At 37.6% G+C, this 26,564-nt stretch overlaps 1 protein-coding gene across 3 annotated transcripts in view; it reads left to right on the forward strand.

The window, feature by feature from the left end:
* PCSK5 (proprotein convertase subtilisin/kexin type 5) overlaps nucleotides 1-26,564 on the forward strand; it is a 245,810-nt gene that overhangs the window by 179,289 nt on the left and 39,957 nt on the right. For 2 of the 3 annotated variants that reach the window (XM_026866351.1, XM_026866352.1), the window contains 7 exons: nucleotides 2,556-2,653; nucleotides 3,196-3,325; nucleotides 4,830-4,945; nucleotides 19,717-19,819; nucleotides 23,055-23,191; nucleotides 25,502-25,699; nucleotides 26,044-26,112. In XM_026866351.1, the coding sequence (XP_026722152.1) occupies nucleotides 2,556-2,653; nucleotides 3,196-3,325; nucleotides 4,830-4,945; nucleotides 19,717-19,819; nucleotides 23,055-23,191; nucleotides 25,502-25,699; nucleotides 26,044-26,112 (851 nt within the window). Of the gene's footprint in view, nucleotides 1-2,555; nucleotides 2,654-3,195; nucleotides 3,326-4,829; nucleotides 4,946-6,772; nucleotides 6,961-19,716; nucleotides 19,820-23,054; nucleotides 23,192-25,501; nucleotides 25,700-26,043; nucleotides 26,113-26,564 lie in introns of those variants that run through there. The other variant, XM_026866353.1, reaches the window with a different exon arrangement.

Consider the following 26,564-nt stretch of genomic DNA (forward strand, 5'->3'; position numbering starts at 1 on the left):
AGCTATTTAACCTTGAGTGGCCCTCATTTCATGTGTTCCATCACTGTTTAGTTTGTAATATAGTATTTTCCTGTGCTACTATGTGCCAGTTTGTCTAACAACAGATTTTTAGAAGACTTTTCATTTCAGGTAAAATAAAAGCAAGAGTCATGTGGAAAGGTGGCTTCTTCACTTTTTTGACCTACAGTGTGTCAGTCAAGGATTATTTTAGAGGTAGAGCTGATGAATTGTATTAATCTTTCTGATTCATTCCTGTGATACTTAGGAACTGTTTTCTTATCTTTATTGTATTTCTTCACACATCCAGTCATTCACTTATCTCAAGTACCTCGGGCTCAATTCTATTACATTATAGTGTGCACATATTTTAAATAGCAGTGGATATTTTTTCTTCATAGGGGGACTTAATCATTCTTGAAACTGATAGGTAAAAGCACAAAGCAGCACTACAAGTTTCAAGCTCCTTTATGACCTTTTGATCCAAGCAGCAAAGGTCAAAAATCTTATAAAATATATGATGGAATGTATGCTGGCTTTATGCCATGAAAAACATGGAGTTACTCTTCAGTATCTGTAGAGGTTCTTCTGCAAATGTTTTAAGAGTGAGATTTTGCCTTCCATCAAAATGGATTTTCCTCTCTTAGTATAAGGTGAATGTTGTCTGCTTCTAGGGCATCAATACTGCATTCCTTTACATTTTGTAAAGGAATTCTCGTTTCTGTATATTTATGTTGCATGTAGATTTCCAAGTGCCTGCACAATTTTTATTACAAATATCTCTGTTTTTTTTAAAGTGACTCTTCGAGAAGGAAGTGTGATCTAATGGGAAGGAAAACATGGGATAAGATCAGAATATTGGGCTATTTACACTCTGTGAAATACAAGTATATGCCTCCCTTCTAAAATGTTATTAAATTTGAAGTCTAGGTTAAGATTTTGAACGATGTTAACAGACACAGCATGACCTTCTGTGTAACTGCCTAGTCAAATTAGTAAATTAGCAGTTTAGAAATTCCTACAATGGGCAAATATGTCAGGAGACCAAAGATTACATAGTTTGGGGGCCTTATAGAACACAGTTGCTATAGTAAAGTTATGCCCCCATTTTCTTCGTTTCTCAGGAACAGAGTGTCCCTGTCCATTATCACAAACAGCAGCTTATTGCACCACTGAAGAAAGCAGTTAAATCCATTCAGTGTGAGAAGAGAAAAATAAATTGAAATATTAAAACCAAACAAACAAACCAACCGACTTTTTCTTGGGCAGTATTAGCAAAATTAGATTGAATTTTGTTAACATTTTGACAAAACATCATCTTTGTGGGTGTTACAGTTAAATGGAGCCTTGCAAGACATGCATTTCATATGTCCCAATTGTTCAAAACTTGCTGCATTTTTTTTGGCAACGTTATCTCTGGGCAGGGCCCTGGATGGGACTTGGAACACCTGGATTCCTGTTCTGGTGCTGTAACTGGGTTATTAAATAAGCTTGGGAAAATTATTAGTTTTCCCATCTGCAAAACATGATAATGCTACTTGCCTTGTAAACCACTTTGAGGTGTGCAACTGAGGAAAAATAATAAAAAAGCAGGGGTTGTTAGGTTTGTTGAATGTTAATCTAGTTTTTATAAACTGGTACCATATACGCTCTTGATAATTTCCAGTGGTGCTGAGCACATACCTTTGCTGGATCCAGTCTGTAAAACAGGATTAGCACTCACTCAGGGTGGTAATCCCCAGATCTGAAGAGCATTTTTAGAGAAAGTTAAATTAGATGGAAGCTGAGGTTCCACAGAAGATGGCAAACGTGGCAGAGAAGTCCTAGCTTAAAATAAACAAACAAACAAACAAACCCCAAAACTGCTGTAGGCACCTTATACCATGAAAGCATGAACAGCTACTTAAAAGGAAACATGGTCGCATAACTCTATGCTGTTTCTTTTTCCTCTGTTACTCGCTCTTTTATGCTCTCTCTCAAGTGCCTGCGGGCAGAATACCTCCAACTGTAATCTCCCCAGCCATTCAGAACTGGCATTCAGTTAGAAGGTCTCAAAGACAACTGCTGTTGCAGAAAGAGGTGGTTGTTTTCCTTCAGTGTGAAGCTATTCTGTACCTGTGATGTAGCATAGTATCAGGAGATGCTGCTGGTCTTTCAAGAGAAGAATGAGATCTTGTTAACAAATCCCTTAGCATTTTTTTAATACAGTGGTGCTGACCCTGTGCCAGATTCCTTGCAGGTAATTGCATTTTACATGCCTGAATTTTTAGTACTCTTGGCATTGCTCTTTTTATTTTCTGTCTCCTATTGCTTGGTAGTATTTACAATGGGTTGGTAAACAGCTTCTGTATTTCACCACAGGCAAAACTGCATTCCATTCCAACATGAAGTGATTGCTGTTTCTAAATTTATAAAATATGACCAATGAAGAAAGGTGATGAATCCTAATATATGTGTTGTTCTTTTATTGAAAGAGAACTACTGGTTTGTGCATGACCATGTTGTCCTCTGTTGCTGTTATCTGCCCAAACACTGTGCTTTTTTCCTTTTTACAATAGTTTGCATGGCACTAGATGTGCTATCCGCTGTGAAGAAGGAAAATACCATAATGGTAGAGAATGTGAACCATGTCACCATTCCTGTGCAACATGTGCAGGTACCCCGCTGACATATATGCATGATTTCCTTTCCTTGATGTTTTCAGCTCTAATTTCACAGTTGCAGTATAACATGATTGTTTACATGTAAAAACTTAATTAACTTGATAGTTCTTTGATATATTTTAAATACATCAGACTTCTTTCAGCTAACATGAAAATCTAAGTTTTGTAATTGAAAGTGTGTGCATACAATTTTTTTTTCTTTCCTTTTTTTTTTTTTTTCCCTTATTAGTAGAGCTCATTCTGATCTCCATAATGCCCTCTCTTTTCTTTCTGGGATGGAAAAATGACTGATAAATTTTGTGCAAGCTTCAGAACTACCAACAGCCATTTCTTTAGAAAAAGATATGCTAAAGTTACATAATGTTGTTTATTCTAACCATGTACCTTTATTGCTTGATGCTACTGTTTGAAAGAAGGTCAGGAAGGTAAAACGTGGTCTCTAAAATGGTAAGATTTTGCTGCAGTTAGAGGTGGTGTCTCTTGGGCAATAAGAGGAACTAGCCAGTAATACAGTATATTTTCTCTCTGGTTTAAGGTGCTGGAGTAGATGCCTGTATAAACTGCACACAGGGTTATTTTATGGAAGATGGAAGATGTGTGCAGTCCTGCAGTAGTGGATATTACCTTGATCACTCTACTGAAAGTGGATACAAAAGCTGCAGAAGGTATGATCAGTGGCTGTCCCGATCCAATATTGGGTAGTGTTCTTAAACGATCCCAAGAGCAAGATTAAGACACAAACGAGGTCAGATGCCATACAACCTTGTGAACTTTATTTCCTGTAACAACTGATAATAGTCGTACGGGGTGGGGGCGTGATGGCAGGGGGAACAGTTGGCCAGCAATTCCTTGAGCCTCTGCATGTCCTCCTCATCCCGACTTCTTCGCTTGGCCCTGCATGCACGCGCAGGTAGATGTTACGAAACAGGTAGATCTTCCAACTTCAGTCAGACACTGTGTGTTTTTTGGGGATATTTTTGTCCTCTTCAGGGCATACTTCATCAGGGCAACAGGGTGTTGAGGCCTAGTTTAGGAAGTGGTGCAGTGCTGAAACAGGCAGTTGAAGCAGTCTGGCAGTCTCTACACCACCCCGCAGCTCAGGAGATGGTAATGGCACAACAGCAATGCCGAGACAAAACAGCTGACACAGTCCCTTACAGTGGCTAATATATGTGTCTGATGTTTGGCAATATATTAGCTATTACAGGAAAAAGATAATACTTATGAAAACATCAAACACTGCTGACTCCAAAAAATAGAAAAAATATATTGCATACTAAGCAAATGAAGGAAAAGTGGATTTTTAAAATTTTAGTCTGTTATATTCATGCAAGTCTTCTAAAAGTGTTTTTTCTTGTACATACATCTGTGTCCTTCACTTTAAAAGAGCCTGTAGTGAGAATCTAAGTGGATATGCACAGAAATGTAAATTTTACAAATCTGGCAGAGGATCTGCATTTCTCAGTAAGAAAGGAAAATAGTCAAGCTAGGGGGTTTTTAATTGCAAGTTAATTACTATTCATAAGGACCATTTCAGTTCTTCAGCTGCTTAGTCACAAACATAGCACAAGTATATTGTCAGACTGCTGTCCAGAATAGCTCACCTGTCTCAGTGTGCAAATGGGTGGGTAAATCTTGAACAAGGCTGTGTTGTGCAAGGAAAGGACGTTGTTTTCTATTCCATTCTTCGTTAAATACCATTTTTTGCCCTGTGGAATAATTTATTACAGATTCACTTTGAGTTCAGGACAGGAAGGGAATCGCCATGTGTAACAGTTTTCCACTCAAAAAAAATAATCAGTACACAATCAAAGTATGATGGAGGCAGGAGGTTGCTGAAAGGACTGGGCAGCAAGTCAGTCTTCCATCCTGTGGCTTTAGATTGTGCCTCGCTGCTGCATGTTTGCACAATCAGCTTAACACTTTTGTTGATTATTTCCATGTAGTTCCAAAATACTAGTATAATGCAACTATTTATTTAAAATTGTGAATAGAAAGTCATTAGAGTAAAGAAGCAGGACTGGGTTGCAGGGGAAGTTAATTCTTTTTAATTACTATTAGAGCGGCTAATACCTCTAGAAACAGCAAACAAATCAACACAAAAGAGGTATCCTAGGAACTCTTGTATTTGGTGAGGCCATAAGACCAACTCCTGCCATTGCCTTTCAGATGTGATGCCAGCTGTTTGGATTGTAGTGGCCAAGGAGACAGAAATTGTACGAGCTGTCCAAGTGGCTATAACCTAGACACTGGTGTCTGCGTAGTAGGAACAGTCTGCAAGGATGGTGAGTGCAATTCTCTGAGAAGATCCATTTTACCACTGCCAGCTTCTTGTTTCACATGTACTGGGTTGGGTTTAAGTCTGTTTTTTTTCTTTTGTTACAGTCTTGATTTGAGGTCTACATTACTTCTTAATTTTTTCAGATTTATGAAAAGGAGAAAACTACATTTGTGTGTATTAATGAGATTAGTCACAACCACTTTACCTGAATCTTCCTAAAATAGCTTTCCTCCCTGCCAACAACCTACTTTTCCTTCCTTATCTGTTTTTCAAAAGACACTGCTTTCAAATGATTTTTATATGAAGATCCTGGTGTACTGTCAATAGAATCACATTTATCTATTTTGCCACTTTAAACTGTGAAAATGCTGGTAAGTGGAAAGGATTTTAAGTGCCTATAGTATTGCTTGAATTATGTGAAAGGTTAATGGGAACAAAACAATTCTGAAATAGAGATCACCAACTTGTAGTGCAGATTCAAACTTCCAACAACTCCTCTGTGGCATTCTAAATGCATATGATTGGCTTAATTATTCACAAATATTGATTCCTTTCAAATGTCACAATCACAGAGACACTCAGATAACATCGTGCTTCCCTAAAAATGCTACTATATTAATTATTTGCAGATACAGCCCAACAAGTGCAGTCTAAGGGGAAAATCATACCAGAACAAAGCCCAGTGTTAAGCCGTGTGGAAAATACCTGACACTGGATGTACAGAAATCTAACAATGACGTTTGGGTCCAGTTCATTTCTGCTGGATCTAGTAAAAACTACTAGTTAGACAAAAAAAAAAAAAAAAAAAAAAAAAGAAAGGATGCAGAGTTGAGTCTTTTTTCTGTGGACCTTTACAGCTCCAGATGGAATTCAGGCCTTCAAACTTTTAAAAGCATCCTGTCCATCATAAAGTTATATTACAGATGCTGGCAAACCAATTATGAGACCTTTTCACATGACGGCATTAGACGTGTTATAATCTAGAGAAAGTCCAGAGAAGGTCAGATATAGGAGGACAAATTAAGAGGAAGTGTAACGCTAAGAGTTATGAGTAACCACAGTCTCAGTATGAATTTGTGCAATGCAAGCATTTGACATACCAGTTTGGTCTTCAGTATGGTTGGATAAATATGTCTTAGTTTGTACATAGGCAACTTCAATTAGATACACATGTAGTTGCCCCAGACTGGGGACACCGCATCTCAGTACTGTCTCCCCCATTCTTCCAAGTGTGGCTGCCATGAAAGGCCAACACATCAGTGTGTGTGCCTTCAGGCAATTGCAATGCACCATACTGGATACCACCACACAGCACAAGTTCTCAACAGTCTAGGGCAGGCAAGGAAAGTCCAGGAGGCTGGGTTTTTTACTGTTAATCTATAAAACATAAAAGGTCTCATTTCATTGCCTGACAACCACTTGTTACTAGTCTAACTCACTCTATAGGATTTGCATTTCTGTTGAGAATGTTTTATTCTTTTTCTGTGGTTTGACTGGTTTATTCTTTTGATTCATAAAAATTGAGAACAAATTCCTTTGCTGTAAATATCACTGTTTTCTAATTATTCTCTTTCTAATCTTTTTTTTCCTTTTCACAAATGGATACAATCATTCCCTGTCGGACCACACAATATCTCTTCCTGAAAAAAAAAAAAAATGCTGTTGACTGAAATTCCTTTTGATGGACCAAATTTCCTACTTGCTACCTGCTCCTGAATGGTCTCTTCAACCAAATCTGCCTGTCTGACCAATTAAATCTTCCTCCATTGTACACGCCATGCTCTCCAAACCTTCAACCTCCCCTCCTTCTCTTGCTGCTGCACTCTGGAAGCCACGGAAGAGTCCTGGGCCGAGGGAGGATTCTGTATGCTGGTGAAAAAGAACAATCTCTGCCAGCGGAAAGTGCTTCAGCAATTGTGTTGCAGAACATGTACGCACAAGGGGTGAACTGACACCTCCCAGCATCCTCCCGCTCCTGTAGACTTATAGATTAATCCATATTATTGAAAAAGGAAAAAAAAAAAAAAAAGAGGAAAAATAATAAAGCAAACCACCTCTCTTTCTCTCCCCCCTCTTTGTCTGGGGAGATGGTGAACTGTTTGTTGGAACTTAAATGGAAAAACTACAACACGCCTACCTTTCATAACTGGGTGTCTAGAGCTAAGCATCCAGGATCAGAGAGTCAGTATTGTGTGACCAAAGCATTTGATGCCAAAATTAACGTTTAACTCATGATTTGATTTCCTGTCAACCTTAGGATTATTCCTGTTTTTTGAAGGTCCTTTTTCTTCCCTTTTTTTCCTACTTCTTTCCCCTTCAAGATGTTTAAAGAGTGCTTCAAGAATACAACAAAAGTTTACATGGATTAAAACTAAACAATACAAAAATGTTTGCATTAGTCTTTTTTGTGCTATGTGTATTGACAGGGGGAACTTGAGTTCCTGAGGGGATCAGAAACAACATTAGCTGCAGGACTAAGTTCTGCCCCTTTTGTAACAGTATTTAAAAAAAAAAAAAAAAAAAAAAAAAAAAAAAAAAAAAAAGTGAACATTTCTGCACACATTTCTTTCTTACTTCCTCTGCTGTGTGCTGTTTTTTGTATCACATGCAGTATGTATATATGTTTGCCCAAAATGTGGTTTTGGTCATATAGATTTCATTTTTAGACAGCTAGCTTATTAACAGATATGCTAGGATTTTTATTTTATTTTTTTAAATTGTCAAAGCTATTTCAAATAAACTTTAAAAAAAAAATTGTTCCTGTAGTGAACAAATTCAAAAGATACTTCTCTTGGTTTGCGTAAGCAAGAGTAATGCGTACGCTCAGAAGTCAGAAAAAAACATTGCTAACATGTAAGAAGCATTCATAAATTATTGTTGTTTTGTAACGTTCACAAAAAAGGGGATATTATCATACAGATATGTGGAGTTATTTCATAGTGCTCATATGTAAATGCCAGTGTGACTCTATGCGACAGCATGTGTTTACAGGACTGGATTTGTAATTGTGCTGAATACATCTCCAGGAATAATTACATATAGGGCAATAAATCAATGGTTCTTTTGGTGTAACAATCGTGTCATGATGGGCCTGAATCTGCTTTTAACTGCTCACAATAGGAATTTCAGTAGGGATAGTCCTGCTGAGGGCAATGGAGTTACCTCACTGTAAAACCATCCTGGGTGGCGAGAGAAGCGGCCACCGCCTTTCTGTCTTTACCCAGGCACATGGCTGCCAGCACTAATTCCTTTTTAATGTATCTTCATCAGCTTCACTTAGCATACTGTTCAAAAGACAGTCATTTAGCAGAAAACAGAAAATTGAACCTCAAAGGTACTGTTTTCAGGGGATAATAAAATGTACAAAATGTTTTTCTCGGTTATCTTTTGGGGGCACACAAATAGAAAATGGATTGCAGGTGTTTAAGCATGTATATGTTAGAAAATAAAGAGGATCAAAAAGTATTGTGGAAATTTGACAGACTAACAGATACAAACTTATAGAGGTAATGTGGCACCTTTAGCAGAGAGCAGGTAAACTATTGCAACCTGGTTCAGTATGACAGGGGACCTTGTCAAGCTCCTTTGGTGCCCATTACAAGTTTCCTGATAAACATTAAATTTAAAAGAATTCAGTTTGTGCTAGTTTAACTACCAGTCTGTAACTGCCTCATTTCTCAGTATAACATGTTTAACTAGAACATAATGCTTTCAAAGTTTAAGTTAATATTATATATATTATATCTATAAATATATATTCATAATTGAGATTTAATTATGTAATGGATTGTAAAGAATTTGTTTGGATACTTACAAATGTCTCTAACACTATTATAGAGAAGAAATTAATATCTTTGTTTTCTTTAAAAAACTGACACATTGTTATATCCAAATTCATTTTTACTGAAAAAATACTGTACATGTGTAAAATGTTCAGTTGTTATTTGTAAAACAGGGTAGTTCTGTTGTAATTGATATTGGCCAAAATCAATGTTATTCCATTCTTTATTTTTTCTATTAAATTAACCTAAATTCCTGTTCTTTTGGTCTGGAAAAACATGTTGATAATATATATGTAAAAAAATCTTTGTTGAGGGGCACCAGTAGCTTTATGGTATAGAACACTTAGATACCACACACAACTCACTGAAACAAATTGGAAGGGTAAGGGTGTTTAATTTTATTGCAGATTTTTTTTTAAGTGATGGAATTTGTGATTGCAGCAATGTCTGACTTCCATGGAGGACACCATTTGTTTAGTAGCAGTACAGCCATGTCTGAACCCTAGTGAATAACAGTGTTGGCTTCCTCTGACCTGTATAGAGTTTGTGATGAGTCTAATCTCTTGCATGTTTAGGATTAAAAAGTGAAATGCATAACTGCCTATTGGCTCAGACAGTTTAGGAGGAAGGTTTCATCTTTGCAGTCATACGTGGTGACTTGCACGGTGAGATATTGATGTCTGTTCATGTGCCAATACTCACAGCCAGTGCACCTCAGATCACAAGCCCATTCTTCCACTTGAGAATAGCAGGCTGTCTGTCCTTTCCAGAGAAACAAAATGGCTCCATGTAGATTCATCTGTGACCCTTGCAGAGTGAGATCCTCCATCAGCATTAGCTGATGCTCTTGTTCATTTCCCACTTAGTCCTACAACCTGGATGGAGACCAAAATGGGAACTTATCCAGGAAGTCATATATGCAGGTGACATTTTAAGCACGTTCACTGAGGCCATGTAAATAACTTCCTGAAAAAAATCTATTCAGTCTTAAACACTTCACTGTCACCAACTTGGTTTCAAAACAAGGAGTTAGGTCATCATTATCACAGTTTCCCTGAGAATCCTGGGAGGAAGTGTATGTGGGATGGCACATTCCTAGCAGTTTGGTAAGACCACACCTGGAAAAAAGGTTGGCCTAACCCTTACACCAATATCATGTGAAGAGCTGCTTCTTTCAGCTCCCATTCCATTGGACTGAGAAATCCAATCAATCATGGTGTCTTTTATTGTCAAGATTTCATCTTCTTTGGGTAGGAAACATACAAAGAGTGATAATAAACTTGTTAGAACTCTGGCCAAAGAAGTCTGCTCTAGAGGGCATATCTGTAAATGTTGAGTGTGAACTCTAACAGACAAGTAAGCATAGGACTGATTTTTAGGCTGAAAACCAGTACTTTCTGGTGTCAGCTCAGAGTCTTTGATCATTTTTTTATTTGTGATGCCTTAATAGCAGTGGCCAGATGCAAGCAGAATTCTTAAGCAGCACTATAGTTAGTCCTTGAACAAGAGGATCACTGCAGCAACAGGATTGCGATTGAAGGAAGCTGGTTTGTTCCCAGCTATAGAGCTTTCTTAGGTGATCATTCCTCATCTCTGATTCAATGGTGAGTATTCTGGAGTGTTCCGTATCTAACACTGCTGTTGGCATACAGAACAGATATGGACTGGTTTAGGAAAAAAAGAAGCTGCTAAGCATGAACAAAATTATATATTTCTCCATGTCTGAAAGAACTGTGGATGGTACCAGTCCAAATCTGTTCATTGATTTCTGCCTTATTTATATCACAAATCAAAAAGCAATGACAGATTAAAAATGCACTTCTAGTTAAGACATGTCACTTCCATAGTAAAGTCTTTGCCTGTTCATGTCTGTTTAGAATACTTACACATTCCCTGATTTAAATGCAAACTGGACACCCAACTAGACCTGTTCTTTATTAAAAATCTCAAAAACAATGAGAGCTTTGGTCAAAAAAAAAAACCAACCTCATACATGTGCTAACACTATTTTTAACCAGAAAAAAAAGTTTAGCATGTCCCAGACCTGCAGAACATCCTGCAGAGGCCTGTTGTGTGAAGGCACCATTTTATGTTAGAAATGTTTCCCTTTCTGCAATGGGATTACAGCCTTCCTCCCTTTCTATCTGCAGCTCTTCACTTCAGCCACACACCAGTGTTGTCAGATCAACAAAGCAGATACCTGCCAAGGTATGCTGGTGGAAACTATGCTTCTGACCAATAGCTCCTGAGGCTCTTGGCTTAGACTCTGCCTACCCACACATCAATCTCCACTGGCACATCCTGCCTCTTTCCTTGGGAGGCTTTGCAAACTCACCCTATGTGGAGAACACTCTTTTCTAATAAAGATTTCCCTATGGCACCTTACAGACTACCCCAATCTCTATTGGGATTGCAACTTTCCAATGTCCTCTGAAATTCTGAGCAACCTCTACTACTGAATATATTGTGTAACAGCAAAGCTGCTGCTTGTTCCACATTATCAGTTAATAAGGAGTGTGATAGTTGCCAATGAAGATGAGTAAACCTATAGAGAGAGATACTAGACCTGACAATTTTATCTGTCACTAAATACAACTTTCAAATGGTGATGACCAAGTTAATCCTCTTAATAGCCACATCACAACTAGAGTGAGCATTATCTGTCTGAGTGGCCACTTTAAGTAACTATCTGCTACTTTTTAATGAAATTATTTAATGAACTGAATGACTGTAAGAATAAATTCAAGATTCCTGTAAAGACATTTAAGTGACTGCTTGTATGAGTCAAAGCTTTCGATCTGCAGTGCAAGTCACAGAACAAGAACATGTCTGTGATCTATTACCATGTCTTATTTATATTGGATATTCCATTGTCACATCAGTGGTACAGAATGAATCAAGAAAAGTTCTGCCATTAGATGTTTGTGCAAAATATTTTAAGTAAGCATTAAAAAAATTTTACAGCATACAAAGAAAAATCATGGTCAAGTTTTCATCAAAAAGAAACTAACACCAACAATTGTGTGCATGAGCTTGTTCAGAATACGCAGTTTTAATACACATAGAAAAAAGGTAGAAAATGTATTTTTGATTAACATTTTGTTTAGTAGGGGAAAACTGATTTCTGTTTGGCATAATTTTTATTTACTTGTACTTAAACTATACTGGGAGATTTCAATTTTTGATTAAATTAATTATCTGATTATTTACTATCACCTGTCATGAGAGTGTATTATGGCTTAAATCCTCCTCATTAGTAAGGACTAAAGAATTGTGAGTAGCAACACAGTGTACTTGAGAGCAAACAAAGGCTCTGAACCCTAGGATTGCATCCAAGCAGGGAAGTGCAACCAACACCTGCATTTCCACCACTGGTTCTGCACTGATGAGCAAAGATCTCTTGAAGTCCTGGGACATTTCTGTGAAGTCTCAGAGCACAGTAAGATTGGATCTCACTAGGGAAACTGTTCTGAAATCCTCAGGACAGAGCCAGAGAGGTTGCAGTAACATCCACCTCCTGTGTAACAATAGCAGACATGACCACAAAATTATATTTTAATAGCTACACTGTGATTGAAATGACCCTGGAAGGACTTTATTTCTACATTAGAAAGCAATGTTTATTGCATAAAAATGAAGCCAATTTTCACTTATAGTGTGGGAAATGTAGTCAAAGGAAAACATATTATGGTGAGAAGGCTCTGAGCATTTAAATAAAATAGTTCCAGTAAGTAACAAATGCAGCCTGTCAGTGCCACACCAAAGGCTGGGTTTTGTTACATCTCTTTTTTTTGAGCAGCTCATGCTTTTGCTGCCAAAGATGGGCAAGGCACATCTTAGAAGAATGCCTCCTGTACAATCATTTATTTATCAATCTTTCTCAGTGTTTGGGGATGGAATTGTTGAAGGTCTTCTGGGAAAACAACACCACTTTTCAAAGAAAAAACTATTGTCCCATCACAAAACACAGTAGACATCTTTGCTTTATGGTGTTACACAATGAGCTGATGAAGTACCCACTTTTCCAATCATCCTGAGGGGGAGAAGCTAGAACACTGACAATCAGTGAATATTTATTTGCCCAAGGAGAATTAATGGCTCCATCATGCAAACTCAATAATAGCACTGAACGTTCACTGGAGCGTGACTAGTGTAATTTAGTCACAATTTAGATAATATTGCATATCTTTTCCATTTACAATTGTCTTGGTTTGCCCACTGCCCTCTTCCTGGTGTCTGCAGATGTTCTTGGAGATGTGAGTTGAAAGGAAAGTCTGGCACCTGATTGTGTGTCTCCATTGATCATATTGCTGTCAGCCATGGTGCTTGTGACCATGCTAATTACTGTTCTGTGCAATGCCACTGGATCAATAGACAGAAATTACTCAAATATTCATTCTCGGATAAAGTAGTCTCCTTTCTTACTCCAAGAACAAGGCCATATCAAATGGAAGTTGTGTACTTGATGCTCTTGCTGGGTCTGCCACTACCACAGCCTTCCTGGACTCTTTCAATTCCAAGGCTGAAAAGAGGGTTCAAAGAGTTTCCACACCCAAAAAACTCCACAAAGCCTCTCTTCAGCTATATCTGTATTAGAAGGGCTGTATCATTTACCTGTTTCTGCACTCTCAGCATCTAACGTGATTGGTAAAGTGAGCATCCTGGACTGTGCTTTCCAGGGTAATCATCAAAAGCAATTACCTTGGCTATTCCTGAAATGGTTACAGTGGAGATAAAGAACTAGGGAAAATTTTTAAGCAAGGGGAGATCACCAACGTAAGGTTTTTGTGTTGGCTGAAGAGTTACACATAGGAATAAAATTTAATCCTTTATACCTCTCATTAAAAGACATAATTTGGTCTGCTCCTTACTTCCAAGGAGATAAACTTCTATCTTTTTAGCAGATTTCTTTCAGGCTTTAATATGTACTCATCTCTGCAAATTAAACAGAAATTGCATTTAATTAGCAATATGAATCCATGTTGTTATATCTTGTCAGGGATACAGTTTACCAGCTGAAATCTGCGCAATTATCCTCAGCTCAGCAGATCTGTGTTCACATCCTGATTAAGTCGAAGATCTCCAGTACAAACATTCTGTACAGGGGTCTCTGTTTAAGATGGATGCCACCACTGAGACATCCAGATCTTCCGATTTCAGGTTTATGTCTAAGTCAGACTGCAGAAATCCTGTGGACAGGGAAGGCTCTGTGTATGCAAACTACATATTCCTTGCTGTATAACATAGGAGAGATACACCATGCTACCATGGTTGCCTCTGGAGTATGACGTGTTTTTCTCTGGCATTAAGAGATCCTATCCTCAATGTACACCAGGTGCAAATAACACCAGCTTTACTCAATGTATATAGTCAGCTTCCACCTTTCTTTTGCATACTTCACAGGAAACAACCTAGAGTACCAAAGCAGTACTATCAGCACAATGAGATAATTTCAGTGAGATTCAGATGTCTCTGTTCCACTGCCCTTTAGTAAATTCCCAGCTACTGATCTTCAGAAAAAATAGAAAGCTTGACAAGATCAGACAGGGGAATTTTCAGCTGGGAAGCTCCAGAAATGAAGAGGCTAAATGGATTTTTTTCCATTGTCAGTCTAAAATTTTGAGAGTGCCATAGTATTTCCTCCTTCAAGAAGTGAGAAGGCTACAGAACAAAGCATTAGCAACACAGATCAAGATTGGTTCATTCCACTTCCATCTTTCTCATGGGGGTGTCAAATTGCAGGCTCCAGGTGAGCAGCAGAAAACCTTGCCAGTCACTGACCTTTATGCTTACACAGGCAAGGGAGAAACCCTGATTTCAGCCAGCTTTTACTTACAGGCATCCACATTATTACACAAACGGATGTTTAAAGCTGATTTTTAAAATGCTAGGTAATGTCTTTCAGGACTCTATTTATGCCCACTCAGTACCCCTGAGAGCTCTGGCTCTTCAATGGGTTTCTAACAACCGTTGTATAAATACTACATAGAAATGAGGGAAGAAACACACAGAATAAAGAGGAAAAAAAATCCTTTTGTGTCAGCAATAAAGGCAGCTTTGGCTAATGTAAATATTTTTATTCTGAAAGGGAAAGAATAGAGGGCTGTGTAAGATAGTGTAGTTAATAAAGGCAGTTGACTCTTACCAGCCTGTCATAATTAAAGCTAACCTGAGGCTCTGTGTGATCTCACCTAATCCTGCAACAAAAGGGCTTTTCGTCCTAAAATCATTATATCACACTCAGCTACACACAGCACTATTCAGGGAAAAGATATTCAGTCGTTTTCAAGGTTCTGCTTTGTCCCTTGGCACAAGGGAGAGTTTCACTAACCTAGGAACCAACATCCTAATTTCAGCCTTCTGGTTCATCACAGCCTAGAGCACTTCTGAAAAGATGACTGCCAATCCTGAATCCTTTGCATCACCTCAATTCATAGCACCCCAAAGCTCTGCCCATGAAGGATAACTTCTTTGTCGCTTCTGCACTTCTGAACAAGGAGACAGAAATTTAGTAGTTGTGTAGAATGACTGAGTGGAGAAGAATAACTAGCAGGAGACTGAAAGCTGAAGCTAGACAAATAATTGGAAACCAGGTTCAAATTTTGTATGACTGCCCAAGATTTTTGGGGAAAGGAAATGCTGTAATCTCCATCCATGTTCTAACATTTTCAAGATGAAGACAAGATTTCTTTCAGGGAACTGTAATCTATCGAACATTAAGGCTTTGGACTAAACAGAGGGGTAACTTCAAGAGGAATCCTCAGGGTGAATTTTAACAACTTGTTATACGCAGGTTACCCCAAGTTCCTTATGGACTTAAGCTTTATAGATAAATACTTCTTCAGCAAAACTCAAGGTGCTGATCCCACAATCCAGCCAAAATAAAATGTATCAAGGCCAGACAGGGAAATATCAGAGAGCTCCCTAAAACGGAAGGCTCTCAGTTCTCTCTACTGGTTGATGAAAAATAATTCTGATCAATGTTTATCTGCTCTGTGAAACCTTTGTTAATCCATAAGATTACATAGAAAATCCCAAGTACAAAATCTATATTCAGTTTCCTATGAAACTAAACAAGCAAAAGGGAAGAAATAAGGTCCTTTTTTCATTGATTATAAAGAAAAGCCACTGGGCCATGCTATAGAATATAACCAATGAACATTTTTAAATTAGATAAACTGATGTTTTGATTCAGAAAAGTGGGGAAATAACATGTGACTTGCAGTGACCAAGTCTCATGGGAGGGCTGCAGGAGAAAGATTCCTTTATGACTGCCAGCACATAAAACTGTATGTCTCCAGGCATAACTTGCAAGGATATTCACACCCTCATCTAACTGGTCTTCTGAAACACCATGTGTTGTCAATAAATGGCACGGCTTTTGGAAAGCAGGAGAGAAATAGTGACAGGATAGGAGCTGTACACTTAATACTGCTTATACAAAGACATAGCAACAACCTAGATCTGGCGACGATGGTAGTGCTCTAGTCTGGGACTCAGGAGAAACAGGTTCTAGTTTGCTATTACACCCTAATGTGATGAACTTACTGCAATTCAGTTTTTCTGCCTCCTTAGTAGGAGATAATGGTTCTTACCACATTTTAAAATGCATCATATTAACTGATAGGAACTCAGCATAAAGTATAGGGCTCTTGTATGCAGTTAAAGACATACCTGATGTGGCCCAGATGTGGAATTAAACATTTCTAACTAGGGACACAAAAAATTATTTCTAACTAGGGACACAAAAAATCTTCCCATTATGAATCATTATGTCTGTTAACATAGGCTTATTCCTATAACACTTTCTGTTCCTTTTTTTAAAAAAGGTGAAACTTTTTTTTTTTTTTTTTTAAACAAGGTGACAAGGTAACAGAATTGAGGAATAAATGAAAGTTAAATATGGGATGATCCAAAGTAACTGACAAGCATTGCCTGATTGAAGGCATAGCTGAGACGCACTGCTGAGAGTATTCCCCCATTATGTATATTGGACAGATAAAGAATTTTGATACAGAAGAACGGGAAAAAAAAAAAAAAGCTTTAGTAACCAGTATGTATCTAGAAAGATTTGTAAAGAAATATATTGCCCACGAGAAAACAGTTACAGTTCCTTTATGGAATATTTTAAAAGTTAAAAGTCTCCTTTAAAGTTGTATTTCAGTGTTAACTCTGAATATCCACTAAAAAAATATTTTGTTAACATCTAGTGGCAGATCTAGAGTTCTAGATTTGACTTGCAATTCAGAGGATCTAATATGTAATTATTTTCTAGTGCACATTCTCATAATAGTATGCTTTAAAGTGCATCAAGTCGGAGGATAAAATAAGCAGAAAACTGGTCTTCCTGGCACCATTCCAGCACAGCTGAAATGAATTACAGCATTTCCAATGAAAGGCATAAGAAAGAAATAAAAAAAAAAAATCCTTTTAAAACTAAGCACTTCTACCATGTGGGAAGGATTTGAGTGGGATAGCTGAGGTGTATGAATTAGCAGCTCAGGTCCAGTGGATAAACACACAGGCAGTGCAGGCAAATAAAGTGAAGGACTGGAGAAACAAGAAGTTTTTCTAACACATGTCAAAAACAACATCAGAGAAGCAATTTAATAATGCCCTGACAGATTTCCCAGTGATGTAAAGCTGGTAGTATAAAGCACTGAGCCACCAAACCTGCAATAGGAAGACTTTTCAGATACTGCATTTTTTCATGGTTGTGTATCGTCCAAATATATATGTGTGTGTATATATATATATGTGTATCAAATCATATTTTAAAATCTCATAAAACATTTGGGATCATGGGATTCCATGTTATACCCTTTGAATATGTATCAGAAAGACTTAAGAGTCCTACATTAAGCAAATCTGTCAATGTCCTGATGATCTACTGGACAGCAGGCCACAGCCATTTTTTCTAGAAAGTGAGAATCATAAATACTCCAGACTGTGGCAGTTATTAATCAATACATTGTATTTCAGTAATATCTGCATAAATTCAGAATCCTGCTGAATTCTATGTCAAACAGCTGTACAATTTATAACATTTTAATAATTAGTCCTTCATAAAGGATTAATTGTATTAATCTATCATACAACAATACAGTGTTGCAGTTCAGAAATCTACACCACTTCCATGGAATTATGTCAAGTTTTATGTCATATTTCAAGTTTTGGCCTATATGGGCATGTGTATAATTACATAAATGTGCATATATATATATATATATATACACACGCAAAATGCTCTTTGGATAATGAGAGCGATAAAAATGTGTGAATGTGTATGTATACACAGATTTCTTTTTCCCTGATCTCATCAAGAGACCATTCCTTTGCTCACAGTTCTGAACATCTTCCCAGGTAACCGTGACCCAAGACCAGACTCTGAGGAGTAATGTTTTCATGTTTTATGTGCCTCTGTCGCTGGCTTTTGGCTTGTCTTTTTCCTTTCTTCGGAAGATACACAAACCTTTATCAAACGAAAACTGTGTCTTTACCGACATGGTGGGTACTTCCCTTTTTGCCCACAATGGACTGGACATTCAAGTTGGTATGACTTTATAACTTTACTGTTCCCATCTCCTTAAGCATGATAAGAAGTACCCCAGCTAAGATCTCATACCAGAGATTTCAGCTACTATAAAATTTGTTAATACAGATTAATATGGAGTTGAAAACACAAGGGACAGAGAATGTAATTTGCTGTATTTTAGAAAAAAGTTTCTTTCCTACATCTTTTTACACTTACAGCAATAGTTTGTACAGTACATTTGCTCTACAATGTAAGGAACTCGTTGCAACTGAGAGCCAAAACCAAGTCATTCCACATTTTTATTTTGACTCCTAAAGTTCATTGCATTTGCCAAATCTGGATTTCCCAGTAGCAATGCAAGTGGAAAGAGTTTCTCCATATTGAAGTATCCATAGAAACTGCAGGTTTTATGTATTATATAGGACTCACTGCCCAACCTCTTCCATTACTTAAGAATGAAGGAACAGCCAATTCTCTCAATATATAGATTCAGTTGGAATAAACTTTCCTATAACTAACTGACATAAAAGACCCAAACTTGAGCTTTATAAAACTGCTTGATAAACCAATTTACAGTCCCCACACAGTGCTGCACACAGATACAGTATTCGTGACACTTACCAAATTAATATCTGCTCTGAGAGTTATGAAGTGTACAGCCTATCAGTTTGTACCAATATTTTAATTAATATTCAGATAAATAATATTCAGATCAATAAATAAAGAGGCAAACTTTGTGCTTGAGTGCCACAGTAGTACTAGTGTATTCATGATCTGAAAGTTTTTATATCTTTATCTCAGTTTTAAGGCAACAATTCATATAACACAAAATTATTTCTTTCAAATCCAAATGGCTGCTTGGGCACAAAATTTTTATTGCACCTGAATGAGAGCCTAGGTCTTTTAGGTGTGGAGTGTTCAAGCAGTGGCTTGGGAGGAGGACAAAAAGGTAGAGGTTTGGGAAGCACAAACATGTCTCTTACTAATAGAAGCTTACTTCTTCTCATGTAACATACCCCACACCCATGACACCACACTCTTTACACTGCAGCTTGAAATCAGGAGCCTGTTGCAGCGGCACCAAAGGACATTAGGTAAGAATACTACTAGATAGCACTGGTTTTGATGTAACTTTACATGGTGAATCTCGATGAGCCCTATTACTTACACTGATGCAAAAGAAATAGCCTTAACCCTAACAAGAATAATCACTGTTAGATTCAGATGGAAAATAAAAATAAGTAAATAAATAAATAAGGACAAGGAACTACTAATTCTGAGTATCCTGGTTTACCAAGGGAGCCAGTACTTTTTTCCTGATACCACAAGGAAATGTGCTCACTTCAGTAATTCAAAACAGATCTAATTCCTTTTACTCATACTTTCCAACCTGGCTTGGTGCATGTCTTTTTGTAACGTGAGGTGTTGATCTGAAATAAACAAATTCTTTTCTACCAGGGGAATATCTTGATGATTCCCAAGAATGTCGGTTGTGTGAAGCATCCTGTCAGAAGTGCATTGGACCTGAGCCAGACAATTGCATCAGCTGCCCACTCACAAGGTAATTGTACAGCACAAAAACCCTGCATTGTCATCTGGAGAAGTAGCTGTAGGGTCTTTAGCACTAGCTTGTAGTGTCAACAAAAGAAGTGAGCAATGATTAGGGCAAACGAAACCAGGGCAAGTGAGAAAACAAGTGTTATGTGAACAAGACTGTTGACTACACAGGCAGTTAATGTTTAGCCAGATGGCTTCCACAGATACAAAAAAAAATTCTTTTAATATGTGTAATAGTCTTTCTTTCATTGTCATCCTTTCAAACTCAATTGCTAGAATCACAACAATGATAAATTTAATAAGAAGAGCCTAGGACATCTGTAGTTGTACACAGCTATGAAGCTTGACACAAGGCATGAATATGGACACTGAAGCTAGCAGTCAGCTAATTTCAAAGATGCTCATAGCACCTAAATATCATCCCCTAACTTAGGCGGATTTTTCTAACCTGCCATGAGGAGTGAACAAAAACAGAAAGAAGCTTTTCCACCAGAGACTGCAGATCAGGGGTTTATGTTTAGGCCATCTTGCACCTAATCCAGGAGTCTACTGGTTTTAAACCCATGTCCTACTAATAGCTTTATTCTCACACTGATATCTCAATTTCTGTTGCACTAGATTGCATTGTAGCCAGCTAGTATTTACACTGGTATGAAATCAGAATCAAACCCTGTGAGGCATAGCAAAATAAGTCCCAAGCAATCCTGCAACTTACCCTGCTAATATCTATGATATGACTATGTCAATCACCAGGACCAGTGGAGTCCAAATTCATAACTGAGGAAACAGTATTAAATTAAGGTGTGTTACATCAGAAATTACATCAGCACAGGAAGCCTGGGCAGAATTGTGGACTTCAGGTTAGATTTCTCCTATTCATAATTGCATTTAAATTAGATTGTCTGTGTTTCCTTGCAATCTATTTTTTGAGCTTTACACAGAGATATCTGCAAAGCAAAGAAGATACGGAACAACACCATTAGGCAAAAACTCCTAGGTGTTTTGCAGTAATGAGGCCTCTGTGACCTTTTGGAAGGGTGCTGCTGTCTCCCTCCTAACAAATCCTCTGAGATTTCAGTTTTGATATCTAAAGTTTCCAAAAGCTTTCTGTGCTTCTTCTGCCCATTATGAAAGCTATTAGAAATAAGACAGTCAGTAGTAAAAGAAATAATAATAAAGAAAAATGTCACCTAGAGGCAAAAAAAGTAAATCCTTCCAAGGGACATTATTTATTATGTACTTGAAATAGATCTCTGTAATTGAAACAGAATCCTAAATCCTGTCACTCTTGAGAGCTTCAGATGATGTCTATTGAAGATAGTAATGAGTGGCCGTTAGATAATACAGACTAAAATTCAGCAGTGCTGCTTTCCTATAGGGGAACACCTTTTCTCTTTGAATACAACGAAATTATTTGGGTGGGGGTGTTTCCTGAAAATAATGTGAAAATTAAAACACCGAACAATCCCTGTTCTTTGTGAAAATTCTGCAGTAGATTTCACCTTATTTCATAATAAAATCACTGTCAGATCATCTTCTTGTTTCACTCTTTAAATAACGTTACCTGGTTTTAAAAAATTTTGGAATTGTAGTTTTTTTTGTCCAGTCAAACTAATTTCACATAATTCTTCATCCATCTGTTTATTGTTTGAGCTACAAGGGTTAGTGACAAGATCTGACATGCTGGTGCCTTACATTAGGAGCAGCATAACAAAAAGCAAGAAAAAATGTACTTTATGACTGTGTGAGCTGCATGTAAGGGTGGCTATCCTTACAGACAGCACATGTAGTAGAACACAGTAATATTTGCATATCATATAACCATAGTCCAACTATATCCAGTACTTCTGTCACATTGTCCCATTCGCACAGAAACCAACTGCAGGGGGCTGCAGTTCCCATGAAGAGCTGAATAATGGTTCTTCAACATGCAGGTATAGCTATATGAGCTACAGTCTGCACAGGACTACCTTGCTGTAAGACTCCAGGGCAGAGATACGTCTTTGCTGAATACTTCGTACACCCATACAAGTTTCTCCCCGATTCCCTCGAGCAGCCTGCCTTCAGCCTCACAAGTCTTTTTAATTAATTCCTAAGTTTTCTTTGTTATGTTTACTTTCAGGAAGGCTGTTTGCATGATAGCCTATTATCCCGTCTTCACACTTCATAAACCTTGATTTTTCCAATCATGGTAAATGTTAAATAGTTTCAAAAACTATTTGACAAAATTGGTTTTAAACTTTGCAGATATTTTTCTCCTCTTCTTTCAGAATAAATCTGACAATGGCCATGGGAACTGAAATTTATGAAGGCATGTTGCAGATATTCTTTCATGCCATTGGCTGGCTCCAAGGAAGCATGCACTATCTTAATGTCATGGAAAGCCTACTGTTCCTAGGTGTACAGATGAGCTGACAGTCTCAGAATCTGTACTACTATCCTGAATGGTGCTCAGTTTCTCTAGAAATCGAGTCCCAAGTCCTCAGATACCAGACTGGTCAAAGCATTAAGTGTGGAAGATTACAGTACCTTTCTCCTATTTTCTCAATATTGAAAACACTGTCAAATTCTAACCAATTTGTTTTAAATTCTTTTAATAGTCTTATCTGTATTGATCTTTTTCTACTTTTCCCCTAAACAGATTAAAACCAGTAGACATTAAGTAGTGATGAAAATTGGACCACAAATTTTCATCACATGGAAGGATTCTGTAGAAAATGTTTCATTACCCAGAAAAAGGAGAATATTCAGCAGCAAAACTCCTCAGTGTCTGCATATATGCAAGTCTAAAAATACAGCTCTTAAGAGCAAATTTTCAGATAGATGTTTGACTTTCTGTACAAAGTCATTTTACTGAAGACATAGTACTGTTCACAGGAAGTCTATAAAATAAAACTAATGGGAAACTTCTACAGATATATCATTCCTTCACAGAGAAAGACCAAGACTTATTCTCCTTCTAACAGACATAAGTGACCACATGTCTATGTATATCTAGGTACAGGACTAAAACATGATTTTTCTCAGAAAATAATGAGAAAAAAATAATCTCTGAAGTCTAAGATCCAGGTTCAAAATGTGGTTGATTTTCCACTTAGTAAATAGTCTTAATAAGAGCAGTGCAGAGACTCTTGTAAATAGAGTGAAGAAATAATATCTTGGGTTTCTTGTTATTTTCCTTTAAATTTAAAGAACAGTAGTTGCCAAATTTGTAATTATGTCTCTCTCTGCCTCAAAAGAGTCTTTGACGATGGTTACTGTGTTATGCAATGCCCCAGAGGAAAGTTTGAATTCAAAGAACAGTGTCATTTGTGCCATCATACCTGCCTGGAGTGCAGTGGAAGTGAACCTAACAAATGCTCCACTTGTGGAACAGGTAAGAAAGATTTCTTCTTGCAGCTTTTTCCCCTTCCTTGGCCACAAATTTCCCAATTCTCTCTTCTCTCAGGACCAGTTGTTAAAGCCAATAAACAAGCAGTGCTTTTGCTACTGACCTGCATCATAGTCTTGCTTTAACCCTGAAGGGAGTTGAAATTTATTATTATTTAATTTATTTTTTAAAATTGCAAGAAAACACAACTCTGCATTGTCCTTGAATCTTTATGCATTTGCCATGGTATATTTTGAATAGGAGCTATGTTAACAGAAACAGGAATTGTAGCACAGGAAAAAAGGACAGAAAACCTACTGTGATAGTTTAAGCCCTGCCGGGACCAGAGACCACGTTGCTGTTGTCCCTCCCCCACCCTCGGGCCGAGTAGGGCACAAAAACTGGGTTAAAATAAGGAAAAAATTAATACAACAGTGTAATAAACAATCTGAACAACAACAACAATAGCAATAATAACAATAAACAGTAATAACAGTAAACAAGACAAAAGATATACAGAGAAATGCCGCAATGGTTACGGACAGCCGTCCGTGTGCCCCCCCATCACCAAAGCCACAAAGGAAAAGCTTCCTGCGCTTCCACGCCCAGACCTGATGTCAGCGTGGTATGAATAACCCAGCTGGAGATCCCTTCTTCCTCTCTGCTGGAGAAACTTAACCCCATCCTAGCTGAACCAGGACACCCTACATAGCCTGCCTCTGGAAAAGAAAGCTCCATACATGTCTCCCCCAGCCTTTACACAGTGTGTGTTACACTGAAATGTAACCAAAACACCTGTCTGGGGAAGGCTAGGAAACAAACATGGTGGGTTTCACTGCAGACTGCTGTGTCCCTACAGCTGGACAAATGGGGCCTGCAAAGAGAAGTTTACCACTAACACAGATAGACCCTGAGACAGAGGGTAATATAGTTAAATTTGTGGTTCAAAAAAAAAGCCTCTCCTTTTGAAGTTCCATTTTAAAAATTATTCTTTCACACCTCTGTTACACCTGATGGGTGAAGAACTTGAGGCTATTACATACAAGTGTGTGTAACTAGCCTGGACTTCCCTTGGAAATTAGTATTTAAGATTTAACTTTCAATTCACTTAATAAAGAGGCCTTTTTGGTGAGCTTTTTCTGAGAACTTGCAGTAGATTCACAGCCTTTTTCCTCTCAGCTGCTACTTCCATTTCAGTCCTAGACAGTAATGGCCCAGGCTTATTTAGTAAATAAGGGTCTAGATCACAAGAAAACACTAGAATGGCTGGCTTTAATTTATCATACTGATGATGAGATTGACTTTCTTGCTTTGGGAAATGTGACTGATTAGACAAAGTTTTCAAATGCTACTTCAGGTCCAGTGTGAGGGAGAGGTTTATATAATTGTTCCCCAAGTGTCTCCCTGTGGTGAACAGGAGTATACATTTCTGTATTTCTGTGTATCAAGAAATTAAGACACTGATAAAAGTCACACCCTGAGGAGGCTGGAAAAGATTATTTTTAAATCTGTACATGAAATGTAGAAGAAACAAAGTCTGAATACTTCTGCTACAGTGCAGCAATTATTCCCTATTTTCTCTGCTTTCTCTGCAGTTTCAAAAATAAATTATAGTAAGCAAATTCTTGCTCTATGGTTAAAGCAATCAAATACTCTTACCACAATAATGGGTATAATTCATACTGTAACCCATTAGGAAACTCCTCATATTGCAGCACATGGCACATGGTCGTGTTAAGTGTTTTCACAGATTTCGTCCAGAAGGATTTTAGGCAGGGGACCTCCCAGTTCCCCATGCACTAGAGAATGCTGTTGCTTTGATAGCAAATAGATGCATGCTTGCTCTTCTGATTGAATCTAGATGATTCCAGAGTCTAGCTGTGAATAGGATGAGGATTACAGTTTAATCTACTACAGACATAGAATGATGTTTCCAAAGGCCAAGTGGGAAGCTTTGCTTTCTTAATGGGAATTCCTAGATCCACATGTACAATGGAGTACCCATACTTGTATGTTCACTGCAAGGAACTTCAGTAATGAAAATATCTCAATCCATATTTTATTAGATTTATGGACGTAAAGAGTAATTATTCACTAACATGACATCTTTGTCAAAAATCTCCAGGAATATGGAAAGTTTGAGGTCCTGAAAATTTTATACATTTTAGATCATCTGTGTAAAACTGTACAAATCTAGCAGTCAGTAAACAATATTACTTTTCATCAGCTGCAGTACTGGTGCCTCACAAAGCTTCTTCTTATCCCCAAATGTCCCCTGTTGCTGACGTCTTTTTTTCCTATTTCTTTGCCACACAGATAGAAGAGGGATCGAACGTTTCCTGTATCATGGGGAGTGCAGAGAGAGCTGTCCTCCAGGTCACTACCATTCAGAGCATACCTGCATGGCTTGCTCTGGCCACTGTGAGGTGTGCCTTAACTCCAGCCACTGCAAAAAATGTTCTAGAGGCTACTACCTTACCCAAAACATATGTCAGAAGCACAGTTGTAGAGAAGGTAAGCATTCCTCAGTAGAAGTTAACGAATATTCTATTTAATATGTTACAGAAATCTTTTTAAGAGTACTGGTTCCTGTTTTGAAATATACAAGCATACCTGATCCTGAGGTCCTTAAACTCCATCTCTGATTTTTTTCTAATATCATGTTGATGAAATATAGGAGTGTTTTCCTCAGATTGAGTAGGGATACACAAGAATTAAAACAGAAAAGAAATTGCTGTGAATCTTTCTCCTTTTTGAATTTGTATAAAGTTTATTTCCAGGAACCTTGATAAATGCTTCTAAATGTTGGCCTTCCATTATCTAGAATTAACCAAGAATTGGTGATTTGCAAAACACAGGTGAAGTGGAAGATCCTGATTCTGAAGACTGCATACCATGTTCAGATGGATGCCAGAACTGTAAACTAGGTAAATATTCCCTTTATGAATCTTTCTCCTTATTCTCGGGGTAAGGAAAAATTATTCCTCTCCCCTCTCTTGTGACAAGCCTATGTGCATACTGCTGAGTAATTGGTCATTGCTGCATTCTCTCACCAAGTAAACTGTATTTTTCCCAGTGCATTTATTTTTTAATATCATTTCTAAATTCTGTCTCCAGCATAAATAAGTATAGTTTTTGTATTAATTTAGCTATTAGTCTTTGCAGCACTTTTTGTTTTTCCCTGCTTGAATGCCACAGTCAGGCTGAGAAATTTCCAGACTTCGTGAAGCCATTTCAGATACAGAACTTTATCATAGATGTGGAAATTTTCTAGGCTTGAAAATAGATCACTAGCCTGTGCTTATTCTTTAAGAAAACAGAGACAAGGACAGACCTGAAATTTCATTCAAGTGCAAGTGACTGCAATAGCAACACTACT

The sequence above is a fragment of the Athene cunicularia genome, assembly GCF_003259725.1.
Source record: "Athene cunicularia isolate RWA chromosome Z unlocalized genomic scaffold, athCun1 chrZ_part2, whole genome shotgun sequence".
Taxonomy (NCBI): Eukaryota; Metazoa; Chordata; class Aves; order Strigiformes; family Strigidae; genus Athene; species Athene cunicularia.